The sequence below is a fragment of the Lottia gigantea genome (assembly GCF_000327385.1).
Source record: "Lottia gigantea unplaced genomic scaffold LOTGIsca_365, whole genome shotgun sequence".
In the NCBI taxonomy this organism is placed as follows: Eukaryota; Metazoa; Mollusca; class Gastropoda; family Lottiidae; genus Lottia; species Lottia gigantea.
The window spans coordinates 3,249-18,619 of record NW_008709240.1 but is presented as its reverse complement, the minus strand read 5'-3'; the positions used below and the strand labels follow the sequence as shown (position 1 = coordinate 18,619).

Genomic DNA, 15,371 nt, shown 5'->3' with positions numbered 1-15,371 from the left:
CCAAAACAAACAGTATAATTTAAAGGTGTGCACCATATTGGTGCTTGTACGGTGAGGCAAGGGGCCATGGCTCCTAATCCTAATATTTGTGCTGGTCCTGATTTTCAACCCAAACCCCCCCCCCCCCCTCCCCCCACCACCCTTCTCCCTATCAATATCATTGTTTTCTTAATGCCTATCAGTATTACCCAACCCCCTTTAGAGATCAAATGAAACGCCACCATTGTTTATGTTATTTCATTATTGACATTTGCAGAAAAATATTCGCCCCCCTTGGTACATTGGTCTGGTTACGGGCCTGTTTCTGTTGATAACGATTTATAGTGCACATCTTGCTTTGAGCAATTTTCATGATGACTAAATTTCTTCGACAAAGATGGAGTGCAATCCCTTATACTAACTTCACTATATTCTAAAGCTTTATGTAACAAAAATCATTGGTTATAGTTTATGCACCGTTTTGACAGTCGTCAGGCACACGGGTCTATTGATCAAAAACAATATGAATTATATTATACATTATATTACTTATAAATATGTTGCATAAACTATAACTAGTGATTAGCCTATTGTTCCATATAGCTGTAGAATATACAGCTAGGCCCTAGCTACTTTAATATGGAAGATTACAGGTTTAATATTTCGGTGGTTAATATTTGGAAAGTGCTAAAATTCAAAATTTGTTTTCTTTTTGTGTTTTTGTATAGACATACCAAATTTTATCAAAATCGGTTAAAAACTGTAAATTCTAGAGCGTTTACGAGGGATAACGTCGGCCGCCTTGTAGCTAAGAGAGGGTAACAAGATGGCGCCTTGTGACGTAGTTGGCCAGACTCTCTCTATATACGGCTCTGATTGTAGCTGTTTGTATAATTTTGTAGTCTTACATTTCTAAGAGTTGCGTCCCTTTTCACTCTCCATATTGAAGGAAGAAAAAGTGTATGATGAAAACAACGTGAGAAATAAATTAAAAATATGAAAATTGACCTTTTACACAATTAACTCATGTAAAATGATCGTGAAAACTTTAACGACTTTAAGAAATAATTGGAAAAAATCAGTGGCTGGGTTGGTTGCAGTATATTATGGCGTCGGTTGGCTGAGAAATCGTTATGCGTAAGTATTGTGATCTCTACTTTCATTTTATAAACTTTATTCAACGAACCTTCAAGTACTCTCATCACCTTCTGATCTTATCATTTTAGAAATATCATTATTATAGGCCTTATTGTATGGACTGTGTCCAAGATTCCATTGAATCGTCTAAATTTAATTTGCCTGTGTGCTGTGTTGACCCTATTAGACGTTCTAGACCACTTTACAAGAGAAGTAGATAACCACCAACCTGTAGACATGATCTATCTGGATGTGGCTACCATTTCAGTGTAGTCATCATTAATATTATTAGGCTAAGCCTATTGTAGGCCTACTTCTCCTTTGGTCTAAAAAGGAGTTGTGGTCTGATTCCGATGTAACTTTTATAATTGGTTAAGAAAGGCTACTTCCTGTTTAGTTTTGTCTATTTTCCTCTAAAAGCACATGGATGCTGAAAATAGTTAAAAGTTCGTTTGAGAGCTAATTATTACAAGCAGGAAGGAGCAAACATTTTCTTAACCGGCAGCAAACATTAGTTAACAGCAGAATACATTGTTTAATATCGAATGTAACTGTAGATATTAGTTTAATGCTGACTTTTATTTGTGAATGTAAAACTGCTATGTTGAGCATTAGTTCCTGCTATCGAAATAATAAAACTGTTAATTTTGAAACTTTTATTTCTATATATACCAATGCCCAAACGTTTGAGTTTGAGACATTAAGTTAAGAAAATGTACATTCTTACCTGTGAATGAGTGTAAAGCTGAAATTTGGATTTTTAGTGACATTACTGTTGATACTTACTGTGACTGTTACCATGTCCTCGCCTGAAATTCCTGTGCTGTACACCACAGTGTCTAGATTGTGTGAATTACTCACCTGGTATCCAAAGGAGATGAATTTGCTGATATTGACTATAAAATGAATGTGTTAGAAGAAAAATGGAAAACACTTGTTAATAAAATTGATGCTGAATGTGCATGGGACACTGAATATACAAATATTGTTTTTAAGAAAACTGCATGTGATAAAGCCTATCAAGTATGGAAAAACTCTAAAAAGAAAACTGAAAGTACAATTTATCATGGTGGAATAAGTGACTCTATTAAAAGTGATAGAACCAGTGACTCTGTTTTAAGAAAGAGAGAACAATTAGCTCTTATCCAAAAGAGAAAGGAGCATGCATTAAAAGAAATTAAACTTTCACAAGAATTTCTTGATCTTGAGATTAGAAGAAAGATGTTAGCACTGCAATTAGCAGAAGAAGAAGCTGAGATTAGTTTAGCTATTGAAGCAGAAATTGGTGGAGAGGAAAACAGATCTATAGTAGATGTTGATGTTCAACTAGAAGAAAATATACAGCCTCCCCCCTCCCCCCAAAATATTGTAAATCATGTTGATGTAAGGCCTAAAACTTTTGTGCATAGAGATTCCCCTTTCCAGTTATTGTGCAATCTGACTGTAATGTTAACTCATCTGTCATGCATGTGTCCAATTCTAATGATCAAAATGTTGTCTCTAAATCTGATGATATTGTATTTTCATCTGTAGAATTTAACTTACCTTCTAATAGTAATTTTGTTAGTAGCTCATATAGTAATTGTATTAGTAGCTCTATTGATATCATAGTAGACCATTACATGTATCTTATAATACTAATTTGCCTATTGCTAACCATAACTTGCAAGATATTAGTCATATTTATAGCTCTGGTATTAATTCTGTATCTCAATATGCAACCTTGCCTATTTCTAAAAATGCTTACTTACCTGATTATCCATGTACTTCTTATGGGCCTATGTATGGCAACTCAGTGAATCAGTTTGATCAGAATAATAATTGTACTAAATCAGGCTTACCTGCTAATAGTTATAGTATGTCTAATAATGGTTTAGTTTATAGTTCTAATATAGCACCAATTAGTCATGTAATTCATCCACAACCTAATCAAAGTTTGCCTTATGTTTATGATGTAAAAAGAAATCATGATGTTCAATATTCTCAGAATAATTCTAGTAATTTTAATCATATTGTTAGCAACTCAAATACAGAGACTTTAGTACAAAAACTATGTCAAATTATGTCAACTCCAAAACTGGAATTTATGAAGTTCAATGGAAACCCCATGAAATATGTTTCATTTACACATAATTTTGAAACTCTTTTAGAAGCTAACAACCCAGAAGATTCTAGGAAACTACAACTTCTTATTCAGCATTGTGAAGGTAAAGCTAGAGATGCAATTGAAAGCTGTGTGAACTTGCCAGTGCATATGGGTTACAGTACAGCAAGAAAATCCTTATACGACAATTTTGGTAGACCACATACAATTTCCAAAGCCAATATAGACAATATCTTAAATTTGAAAGAAATCAAGTCCGCAACGGGTACATCATTGTTAGACTTTGTACGCGAGTTAGAGAATTGTGAGCGAATACTTTTTGGAATGGGACTTGCTTATGTTGAAGAGCTGAATCAAACCAGTACAATTAGGGAGCTTAATAAGAAGTTACCATATTTTCTAAGGGCAAAATGGACAGACATAGCGGGAAGAATGATAGCTAATGGAAATAAGCCAAAATTTGGAGATTTTGTTTCATTTGTAAAAGAGAGAGCCGAAATATTGAATAACGAATATGGTGAAGATTTAGCCTCTAGAAAATTTGATAAAAGTAACAGTATAAAAACACCTGTAAAAGATGTGAAAAGGACAATTTTCTTTACTAAAGGTAGTGATGGTAAAAATAACTTTAACACTAATAAGCGCTCCAAATGTGTGTTGTGTACTTTAGATCATCCAATATGGAGATGTTCGAAATTCCTTGCTCAAAACTCTGATGGACGTTTGAAATTTGCTCAACAGAAAGAACTATGTATCGTTTGCATGAACAACCATAAAGGAACACCATGTGATAGAAAACAATTTAAGTGTAAGACTTGTGGAAAAGAGCATAACACTTTGCTTCATGGAGCAGTGAATGACATTAGCCCAGTATCCACGGTTACTGCTGCAACTGGGGCTGGCAACAGTATTTGTATTGGTATAATCCCAGTCAGAGTCAGGAAGTTTGGAAGTGATAAGTATACTTATACTTATGCATTACAGGATACTGGTTCAGAATTAACATTGGTCTCAAAGGAACTGATTGATGAATTGAATATTTCTGGTAGAAAAGGTCATTTTACAATTACTGGTATAACTGGAACACAGAAGTTAGAGAGTGAACTGGTAGATATTGTTGTTGAATCAGTAGATGGAAATACCACTGTAGAATTCAATGATGTTAGAACTGTCCCAACATTACCTGTTTCAGCTACCTCCATTCCATAGGTTAAAGATATCCAGAAATGGTCTCATTTGCGAGATATCCCGTATCCAGATTTTGATATAAAGAAGGTGACTATTATTATTGGTGTCAAGGAAAAACCAGGTTTATTTGTACCTTTTGATTACAGAGTAGGTGAAGATGAAGATCCTGTGGGTGTTAGATATAGGTTAGGCTGGATGGTGTTAGGTAGTTTAGGTCAGGTAGTTAGAGATGATTTTTCAGTCAATTTTGTGAAAACAGAAGATTCATATGATATTTTGAAAGTTCAGTTGAATAAATTGTGGAATACTGATTTTGGTGATTTACAGGTTGAAACAAAGACATGTTTTTCAGTAGAAGATCGTAAAGCATTGAGTTTGATCGATGAAAGTTTGCAAATAGTTGATGGTCATTTTCAAGTAGCTTTGCCATGGAGAAACAGACCTCCAGACTTGCCGAATAATAGAGAATTAGCTGTTAATAGATTGAATGGTTTGTCTAAAAGATTTAGAAGGGATCCTGATCTTTTTATTAAGTACCAGACCACTATTACAGATTATATTTTGAAAGGACATGCAGAGTTGGTGCCTTTAACACAGATTAACTTAGTTGATAGACCAATTTGGTACTTACCGCATCATCCTGTTATACATACCTTGAAACCTGAAAAGGTGCGAGTTGTTTTTGACTGTGCCGCTAAGTATCGTGGGAAAAGTTTGAATAATGAGTTATTGCAAGGTCCACATTTCGCGAATGAATTGTTGGCAGTTTTATTCAGGTTTAGGCAAGGTGATATTGGATTTGTAGCTGACATTGAGGCTCATTTCCACCAAGTGTTGGTTGATCCTCCAGATTGTGATGTATTAAGGTTTCTTTGGTGGAAGAACAATGATATAAATGGTGAAGTTCAAGAATATCGGATGAGGAAACACATCTTTGGAGCAACATCCTCTCCAGCAATAGCTAATTATTGTGTTAAAAAGTATGCAGATCTCTATGAAGAAGATTTCGACAGAGAAACTGTTAAAACTGTAAAGCAAAACATGTATGTTGACGATTTAATGAAGTCAGTAGACAATTTAGACTTAGCCTTGAAATTATATGGTGAAGTTTCTGGATTATTAAGTAATTGTGGCTTCAAGTTAAGGAAATGGTGTAGTAATAGCAGAGAGTTTCTCCAGCAGATTTCAGATAGTGATAGAGTGAAATCTATTGTGGACTTAAATTTAGATGAATTGCCAATTCAGAGTGCTTTAGGCTTAAAATGGAATACAGAACTTGATGTATTTTCTTGGGAGTTGCAAGAGAAATTATTGTTTTCTAATAAACCAGCAACAAGGCGTGGTATTTTGTCTGTTGTATATTCATTGTTTGATCCTGTAGGGTTTATCTCTCCATATGTGATGAAGGCTAAGTTAATTTTGCAAACTTTAAGTAGATTGAAATTAGGCTGGGATGAATATATTGGTGATGAATACAAGTTGCAATGGAATAGATGGTTGGAGGATTTGTTTCATTTGCCAGAAGTTAAAGTCGATAGGTGTTTAAAGCCAAAGGGATATTTGATTGGAGATGATGTGCAGTTACATATATTTTGGGATGCATCCAGGGTAGGATATTCAGCTGTTTGTTATATAAGATTTGGTGGTGATCCAGTCCATTGTTCATTTCTATTTGGTAAATGCAGACTAGCTCCTATTAAGGAGCATTCCAAGACTTGAATTATCAGCTGCAGTGGTGTCAGTAAAAATGAGAAAAATGGTTGAAGACGAGCTGGATATTCAGATATCTAAAACTACCTTCTGGACAGATTCCATGTCGGTTTTAAAGTGTATCAACAATGAGTCTAGAAGATTTCATACTTTCGAATCCAACCGGTTAACCATAATACATGCTGGATCAGCTGCTCATGAATGGCGATATATTGATCGTAACCACAATCCTGCAGATGACGGATCAAAGGGTCTTAAATTGAAAGTTTTGACGAAGAAACCAAGATGGATCAGAGGTCCTGATTTCCTGTATCAGAAGGAAGAATTATGGCCAGAGAGAATTGAAATTCCTGAGCTTAAAGTTGGTGATTCTGAGGTCAGAAAGGAAGTCCAGATTTATGCAACTACCTCAGAGCCTAAAGAAGATGTTTTTGATAAATTGCTCTGTAGATATTCATCTTGGGTGAAACTTAAAAGATCTTTTGTATGGTTGTTGAGGTTTAAGAAATATTTGAGTAAAAAGGTGTCTAAGGAACCTGTTTATTTTGAATCGAATTTAAGTGTTGATGAAATTAAAGAAGCTGAATTTGAAATAGTTCGTTTAGTTCAGTTAAAGTCATTTCCAGATGCTGAGAAGCAGAATTGTCTAAGGAAATTGGATCCTCAAGTGAGAGATGGATTATTAAAGGTTGGCGGTAGATTAGATAAAGGTTTGATTGATGAAGAAGCTAAGCATCCCTTGATTTTGCCTTATAAGCACCATGTGACTGATTTGATTATAAGAGATTGTCATTTTAATGTTGGTCATCTTGGACAGGAATCGGTTTTGTCTGCCTTACGGAGTAGATTTTGGGTTTTGAAAGGTCGTTCAGCAGTACGGAAGGTTGTTAGCCGTTGTATAAGTTGTCAGAAACGCAAGAAGCGTACAGAAGAACAGTTCATGGCAAATCTTCCAGAGCAGCGCCTTACTCCAGACAAGCCTCCTTTTAATTTTGTAGGCATTGATTATTTCGGGCCACTACTTGTTAAGCAGGGTAGAAGCACTGTAAAGCGCTATGGTTGTCTCTTCACCTGTTTTACCACCCGTGCTGTTCATGTTGAAATAGCTCACTCTTTGGATACTGATGCAGTTATCAACGCCTTAAGACGTTTCATTAGTCTTCGTGGGTATCCAGAAGAAATCAGAAGTGATAATGCGTCAAATTTTGTAAAAGCTGAGAAAGAACTGAAGGCAGCTGTTTTGAATTTTAATGAATCGCAGTTGCATAACTATTGCTTGTTGAAGAATATTAAATGGTATTTCAACACACCAGCAGCTAGCCACATGGGTGGCGTTTGGGAACGTGTTGTCCGTTCTGTCAAACAAATAGCTAAATCTGTCATTGGTATTCAATTGGTATCTGATGAAGTCCTTTTAACTGTAATGGCGGAAGTTGTTATGATATTGAATAGCAGACCTTTAACTCGGGTTAGTGATGATATTTTGGATGAGGAACCATTAACTCCAAATCATCTTCTGCATCTTAGACCAAGTCCCAGTTTGCCACCTGGATTATTTGAGAAGAAGGATTTGTATCTCAAAAGAAAGTGGAGACAAGCTCAATATTTGTCCGAAATATTCTGGCGCCGCTGGATTAAAGAGTATGTTCCTACTTTATTGGAACGAAGTAAATGGGCTATTAAACATAGAAATGTCAAAGTAAATGATGTTGTTTTACTCGCAGATGATAACTTTCCTAGAAGTCAATGGCCACTTGCTAGAATCGTAGAAGTTATTAAATCTAGTGATGGACTAGTTAGAACCGTCAAAGTTAAAACTTCATCAACTGTTGCTACTTGTGCGAAACGTATTCGCCAAGCTGAATTTAAGGATTCTACCATTATCCTAACACGACCAATTACAAAGATTGCCTTGTTAGAATTACATGATTAGTTGGTTAACTGTCTAAGTAATATATTATGTTATGTAATATGTAGTTTTAAAGGTTAAGTTCTCCTTTTTTATATTACTTCATGGTAGACCTTTTTGTACTTGTTTACATAAAAATACGCTTGAGGATTTTTATGTAGGGGCTGGTGTGGCTACCATTTCAGTGTAGTCATCATTAATATTATTAGGCTAAGCCTATTGTAGGCCTACTTCTCCTTTGGTCTAAAAAGGAGTTGTGGTCTGATTCCGATGTAACTTTTATAATTGGTTAAGAAAGGCTACTTCCTGTTTAGTTTTGTCTATTTTCCTCTAAAAGCACATGGATGCTGAAAATAGTTAAAAGTTCGTTTGAGAGCTAATTATTACAAGCAGGAAGGAGCAAACATTTTCTTAACCGGCAGCAAACATTAGTTAACAGCAGAATACATTGTTTAATATCGAATGTAACTGTAGATATTAGTTTAATGCTGACTTTTATTTGTGAATGTAAAACTGCTGTGTTGAGCATTAGTTCCTGCTATCGAAATAATAAAACTGTGAATTTTGAAACTTTTATTTCTATATATACCAATGCCCAAACGTTTGAGTTTGAGACACTGGATTTCCAGAAAGCTTTCGACAAAGTTCCCCATAAAAGATTAATCACAAAACTAAAGGCTCTTGAAACATCAGACTTCATTCTAAAATGGATCGAAGACTTCCTATCCCACCGAAAGCAAAGAGTTGTTCTCAATGGTGTACAATCACCATGGATGGATGTATTTAGTGGAGTTGTTCAAGGCAGTGTACTTGGCTCGTCCCTATTCCTCGTATACATCAATGATATACCAGATGCAATCGACTCAATTGTAAAACTTTTTGCTGATGATACCAAACTCTATTTATAGAACAACACCCAACTCTTCCGACCACCAACTTCTTCAAAACGATTTAACTGACCTTTGTAACTGGAACATCAGATGGCAAATGAAATTTAACACAGACAATTGCAGATCTCTCCACTTTGGTTATAATAACAGCAGACACCAATACTACCTACCAGAAGACAACATCAACAAACCCTTAATTCAAGCTTCAGAGAAAAATGACCTAGGGATAGTTTTCCAGGACAACCTAAAATTCACCACCCAGATATCCAACAACGTGAAGAAAGGAAACCGTATGCTAGGCATGATTAGAAGAACGTTTACCAATCTTGAAACCTGAACGTTCACACCCCTGTATAAATCCCTCATTAGACCTCTACTTGAATATGCAGTAACAGTCTGGAGTCCATACCTAAAAAAAGATATTGAAATATTAGAAAATGTACAACGCCGAGCCAGCAAATTACCTAAAGAGCTGAGAAACCAGAGCTACCCAGACAGACTAAGAGCACTCGGACTACCAACATTAGAATATACGAGGAAAAGAGCTGACGTCATACAAGTCTACCGCATTCTATCAGGAATAGATCAAATCGCCAGTAAGGACATGCTACACCTTGTCACAAGATCAATTACAAGAGGAAACAGTAAAAAGCTAGCTAAACCAAATCAAGACTGGAAATAACAAAGAACTTTTTCTCCATCAGAGTAATCAACTCATGGAACTCCCTGCTAGACTACGTCGTAAGATCTGAAACCCTCAATCAATTCAAGTCCAATTTGAACACAGCCTGGAAATCTGACCCTATCAAATTTACACCCAGTACCTATCAAGTCAATTGAATCCCAGTCAAAATTAACCGACCAAACACTCCTACAATACACAGACGCACTTATTACTATAAACAAGTCACTCTTTGAGGTGGTCTAGAAGCTTTCGAGTTTACAACAGACCGAGGATCAGTAAGAATCAGTAAGAATGATTTAATCTAAATTGCTACCCTGTTGTATTCGCTCATTGCTACACTAACATCAGATAGAGCCTAAAACTCAAGATGTATGATGTGAATTTCATCCAATCAAACGATAAATGATACAGCTGATTTCCTGGCTACTATGAAAAATTTTTGATTAATAGATTTATTTTTTTCAGTGAAGATTGGTTGAGGAGAGGGTACTGTCAGGAGGCCAAGGTTAGTCAGTTTCTTTTGAAACTAGTTTTAAACTTCTCTACTTCATTAGTTCTGAGAAAATTTATTGAAATATTTTCCTAATTTTTAAACTGATACCATCTTTAAAAACTTTCAAAAGATGTAAAAGCAATTAGTGGGCTAGCCCGCTTGGCACAGTGTTGCGTTAACACTGATATGTTGTTTAGCCGTGCCGGACTGAGATCACCTCTTCTTGAAACTAGCATGGTGCCGAGCCTTCTCAATCTGTTTACACTGCCATTTTTTCTGCCGAACCGTACTCGTTACAGCCCAAGTCCGGACTCGGCCCAGATAATTTGTGGTTTATGAATTAAAGATGGATTGAAAATTGTAATGTACCATGTAATTTTTATTTTTGTACTAGACATATGGTGATGTTCCACTGCGTGTTGGATTTAGACCCAGAAAAATCACAGTATTTCTCAATCCAGCTGCTCATGATGGGTAGGTTTTATTTACTTTCAATATGGTACCAGGATATTATGAGATCAGGGGCCTGAACTTGATTGGTCAATTACTAAAATTGGTTTTAAATTCAGTTTTATTATCCAATCAGATTACTGTATTTTTAAAATTTGAGTTTTATTTTGAGAATAAGGCCCCAGCTCTTGTCAATAAAATAAAACCCATTTGTTAATAACCAAACGAATGATGCCATTCCAACACTATTACCAAATGCGCTACTCCCCCTTCTCAAAAAGACTCCTATATATTTTTTCTTTTTTTAGAAAAGCGAGAAAATTATTTGAAAAGAACGCAGCTCCTATTTTATACTTGGCAGGAATGGAAGTCAATGTTGTTAAGGTTTGTTATTAAGTTATTGCCCTTGATTTAAGAAAACAGTCTGTGAATCCTGTACGCTATGAACAATTTAAAAAAATTTTTTGAGAAAGACTAAGAGATATATGAATTGAACACTTGTTCCATTGTTATTTTAGACTGAGTATGAAGGACAAGTCAAACAGTTTTTAAACGTAGTAGAAAGTAAAGATACAGATGGTATTATAGTTGCTGGGGGTGATGGAACTTTACTAGAGGTAACGTTTTAATTTAACAAAAAATAGTTAACTGCAATTCCCTAACGTCAGTCAGTATACTGCTGGTCATGGGAGCTGAGTTTAGCATTAGATGTAGGGCAAACAAATAGAAGATATTTTAAACATGTATTTATTGGTGTTATAGTGTGTTGGTGTTTATTGTAATATGTTGGGTTGTTACTAAATGTTATAAAATTGTAATGTATTATATTACAGGCTGTGACAGGATTTATTGGTGTTATAGTGTGTTGGTATTTATTGTAATATGTTGGGTTGTTACTAAATGTTATAAAATTGTAATGTATTATATTACAGGCTGTGACAGGATTTATTGGTGTTATAGTGTGTTGGTGTTTATTGTAATATGTTGGGTTGTTACTAAATGTTATAAAATTGTAATGTATTATATTACAGGCTGTGACAGGATTTATTGGTGTTATAGTGTGTTGGTGTTTATTGTAATATGTTGGGTTGTTACTAAATGTTATAAAATTGTAATGTATTATATTACAGGCTGTGACAGGATTTATTGGTGTTATAGTGTGTTGGTGTTTATTGTAATATGTTAGGTTGTTACTAAATGTTATAAAATTGTAATGTATTATATTACAGGCTGTGACAGGATTTATTGGTGTTATAGTGTGTTGGTGTTTATTGTAATATGTTGGGTTGTTACTAAATGTTATAAAATTGTAATGTATTATAAGGCTGTGACAGGATTTATTGGTGTTATAGTGTGTTGGTGTTTATTGTAATATGTTGGGTTGTTACTAAATGTTATAAAATTGTAATGTATTATATTACAGGCTGTGACAGGATTTATTGGTGTTATAGTGTGTTGGTGTTTATTGTAATATGTTGGGTTGTTACTAAATGTTATAAAATTGTAATGTATTATATTACAGGCTGTGACAGGATTTATTGGTGTTATAGTGTGTTGGTGTTTATTGTAATATGTTGGGTTGTTACTAAATGTTATAAAATTTGTAATGTATTATATTACAGGCAGTGACAGGATTTATTGGTGTTATAGTGTGTTGGTGTTTATTGTAATATGTTGGGTTGTTACTAAATGTTATAAAATTTGTAATGTATTATATTACAGGCTGTGACAGGATTTATGAGAAAAGAAGATAAGGTAGAGAGATATATATATATATAGTTTAGACTAATAATAATTAATATATATCAACTTCATGTTATACTTGGATGTGCCTGAAAATCTTTAATCATCTTGTCTAGCTTTAAATACAAAATAAATACTGTTAGCAATATGGACTCTCAGGCTATATTGATCTTCAAGAGGGATGCCAAGTTGACCCCATAACAGAGTGGCTGTGCCGTCCATAGAGCTGAGCCCCAGCAAGTAAGAATTAAGTTTTTCTTCAGTTCGGCAGAGTTTGATGAATTTGTAGTCAATATACAAAGTTGAAAAGATGAATGGTTTTGTATGTAAACTGATATTTTTTATTATAGAAATTCCGTAACACGGTACCTATTGGTATTATACCACTGGGAATAACTAATAAATTCGCTCAGATTGTTTATGGTTCAGATATAGAAAGTGTCAGGTCAGTCTTATTTTATTTGGGTCTTGGGTTGGGTCTGAGGTTGGGTATAGTTAAACTGATCCTTTTGAGACAAACTCCCAGGACCTAGTACTGTTAAACAAAAAATATTACAACCAATCATATAAATATGTTATTTCTCAATGTAAAATTTACCACCTGCGACAAACTCTAATTTTAAGATACTTGAGAAACAGTGCCCAGAATTTTATCCTTTGGTTCAATTTCTTTGGAAACAGACGGCATGCTATGAAACTTATTTTTGCCAGTGTACAATAGTGGTGACTGTACACTAGAGGTGGCTGTACACTAGAGGTGACTGTACACTAGAGGTGACTGTACAGTAGAGGTGACTGTACACTAGAGGTGACTGTACAGTAGAGGCGACTGTACACTAGAGATGACTGCATAATAGTGGTGACTCTATAGTATAGGTGACTGTACACTAGAGGTGACTGTACTATATTTTCTAGGTTTATCTTGTCTATATTTTCTAGATTTATCTTGTCTATATTTTCTAGATTTATCTTGTCTATATTTTCTAGATTTATCTTGTCTATATTTTCTAGATTTATCTTGTCTATATTTTCTAGATTTATCTTGTCTATATTTTCTAGATTTATCTTGTCTATATTTTCTAGATTTATCTTGTCTATATTTTCTAGATTTATCATGCCTATATTTTCTAGATTTATTTGTGAAGCAGCTATGGCAGTAGTGAAAGGAGTCAGTCAAAAATATGATGTGATGAAAATTGACGTAAGTTTTTTAATTTTGAAGAGATTGTTAAGACATCTAAACTTTATATATATATATATTGATTATTGAGGACACCAATTTTCAGTCAGACATCTGTTGTTCTTACAATTTCACCTAAACTAAGCGTTTTATGATGTTATAAAGATTTTTAGATATTATTAGCCACTTTTTGTAATAGTGTTCTTATGGATGACACAGAATTACATTTGAATTCCTTTGTTGTATTACAGGGTGGAGGTAAAACAAGTTATGCTCTGTGTGGAATGGAGACTGGTTTATACAGAGATGCAGAGGAGAGAAAAACCCAGTTAGTCCTTCAAATTTTATATTTTTCAATATCATTAATCTATACACATATACAGATATACTGGCCAAGATTTTTTATTACATTCTATAAGATGATTTCATACTTTGTTATCTACTGGTAAAGTTTTCTTTATTACATTCTATAAGATAATTTCAAACTTTGTTATCTACTGGTAAAGTTTTCTTTATTACATTCTATAAGATAATTTCAAACTTTGTTATCTACTGGTAAAGTTTTCTTTATTACATTCTATAAGATAATTTCAAACTTTGTTATCTACTGGTAAAGTTTTCTTTATTACATTCTATAAGATAATTTCAAACTTTGTTATCTACTGGTAAAGTTTTCTTTATTACATTCTATAAGATAATTTCAAACTTTGTTATCTACTGGTAAAGTTTTCTTTATTACATTCTATAAGATGATTTCATACTTTGTTATCTACTGGTAAAGTTTTCTTTATTACATTCTATAAGATAATTTCAAACTTTGTTATCTACTGGTAAAGTTTTCTTTATTACATTCTATAAGATAATTTCAAACTTTGTTATCTACTGGTAAAGTTTTCTTTATTACATTCTATAAGATAATTTCAAACTTTGTTATCTACTGGTAAAGTTTTCTTTATTACATTCTATAAGATAATTTCAAACTTTGTTATCTACTGGTAAAGTTTTCTTTATTACATTCTATAAGATGATTTCATACTTTGTTATCTACTGGTAAAGTTTTCTTTATTACATTCTATAAGATAATTTCAAACTTTGTTATCTACTGGTAAAGTTTTCTTTATTACATTCTATAAGATAATTTCAAACTTTGTTATCTACTGGTAAAGTTTTCTTTATTACATTCTATAAGATGATTTCATACTTTGTTATCTACTGGTAAAGTTTTCTTTATTACATTCTATAAGATAATTTCAAACTTTGTTATCTACTGGTAAAGTTTTCTTTATTACATTCTATAAGATAATTTCATACTTTGTTATCTACTGGTAAAGTTTTCTTTATTACATTCTATAAGATAATTTCAAACTTTGTTATCTACTGGTAAAATTTTCTTTATTACATTCTATAAGATGAACTGTAGCAGACAGGTCCAATCTCATCAGTTCAGAAAGTATCATATTGATATGTTATTAGTATTTCAGTCATCTGATTGGTCAATCACTAAAATTGATAGTGATGATTTTTATGAGCAAATCAGAGGATTACCATTACCACTCTCTCACTCTCTCCACTCTCTCCACTCTCTCCACTCACTCTCTCCACTCTCTCCACTCACTGTCTCCACTCTCTCCACTCAATCTCTCCACTCTCTCCACTCTTAGCTGAACAGTACCTGTCCTATTTTGAACAGCAAGCCTTAACACTATCTCCTATACAACCAATATGTTGCTAAGTCGAGAATTAATTCTAACAGTAGGATATAAAACGACTATGTATTTCTAGATATTGGTATTTTGGTCCACTTAAATCAAGATGGACGTATATTAGAAGTATAATGAAAGAATGGCCGCCAAGTTTTAAAGCTACTATAAGTTACGTCCTAGCGACACCAGAAAATACACAA

General features: G+C 33.8%; 1 protein-coding gene across 1 annotated transcript; it reads left to right on the top strand.

Moving 5' to 3' along the window:
* Positions 1 to 10,068: 10,068 nt before the first annotated feature.
* On the top strand, positions 10,069 to 13,558 carry LOTGIDRAFT_145650 (hypothetical protein; the record flags this gene model as incomplete). Its single annotated transcript, XM_009058958.1, has 7 exons — positions 10,069 to 10,107; positions 10,490 to 10,569; positions 10,854 to 10,929; positions 11,064 to 11,162; positions 12,268 to 12,300; positions 12,639 to 12,733; positions 13,420 to 13,558. Coding segments are annotated over 7 exons (561 nt in total), but the record flags the coding sequence as incomplete, so codon positions are not given.
* Positions 13,559 to 15,371: the final 1,813 nt, after the last annotated feature.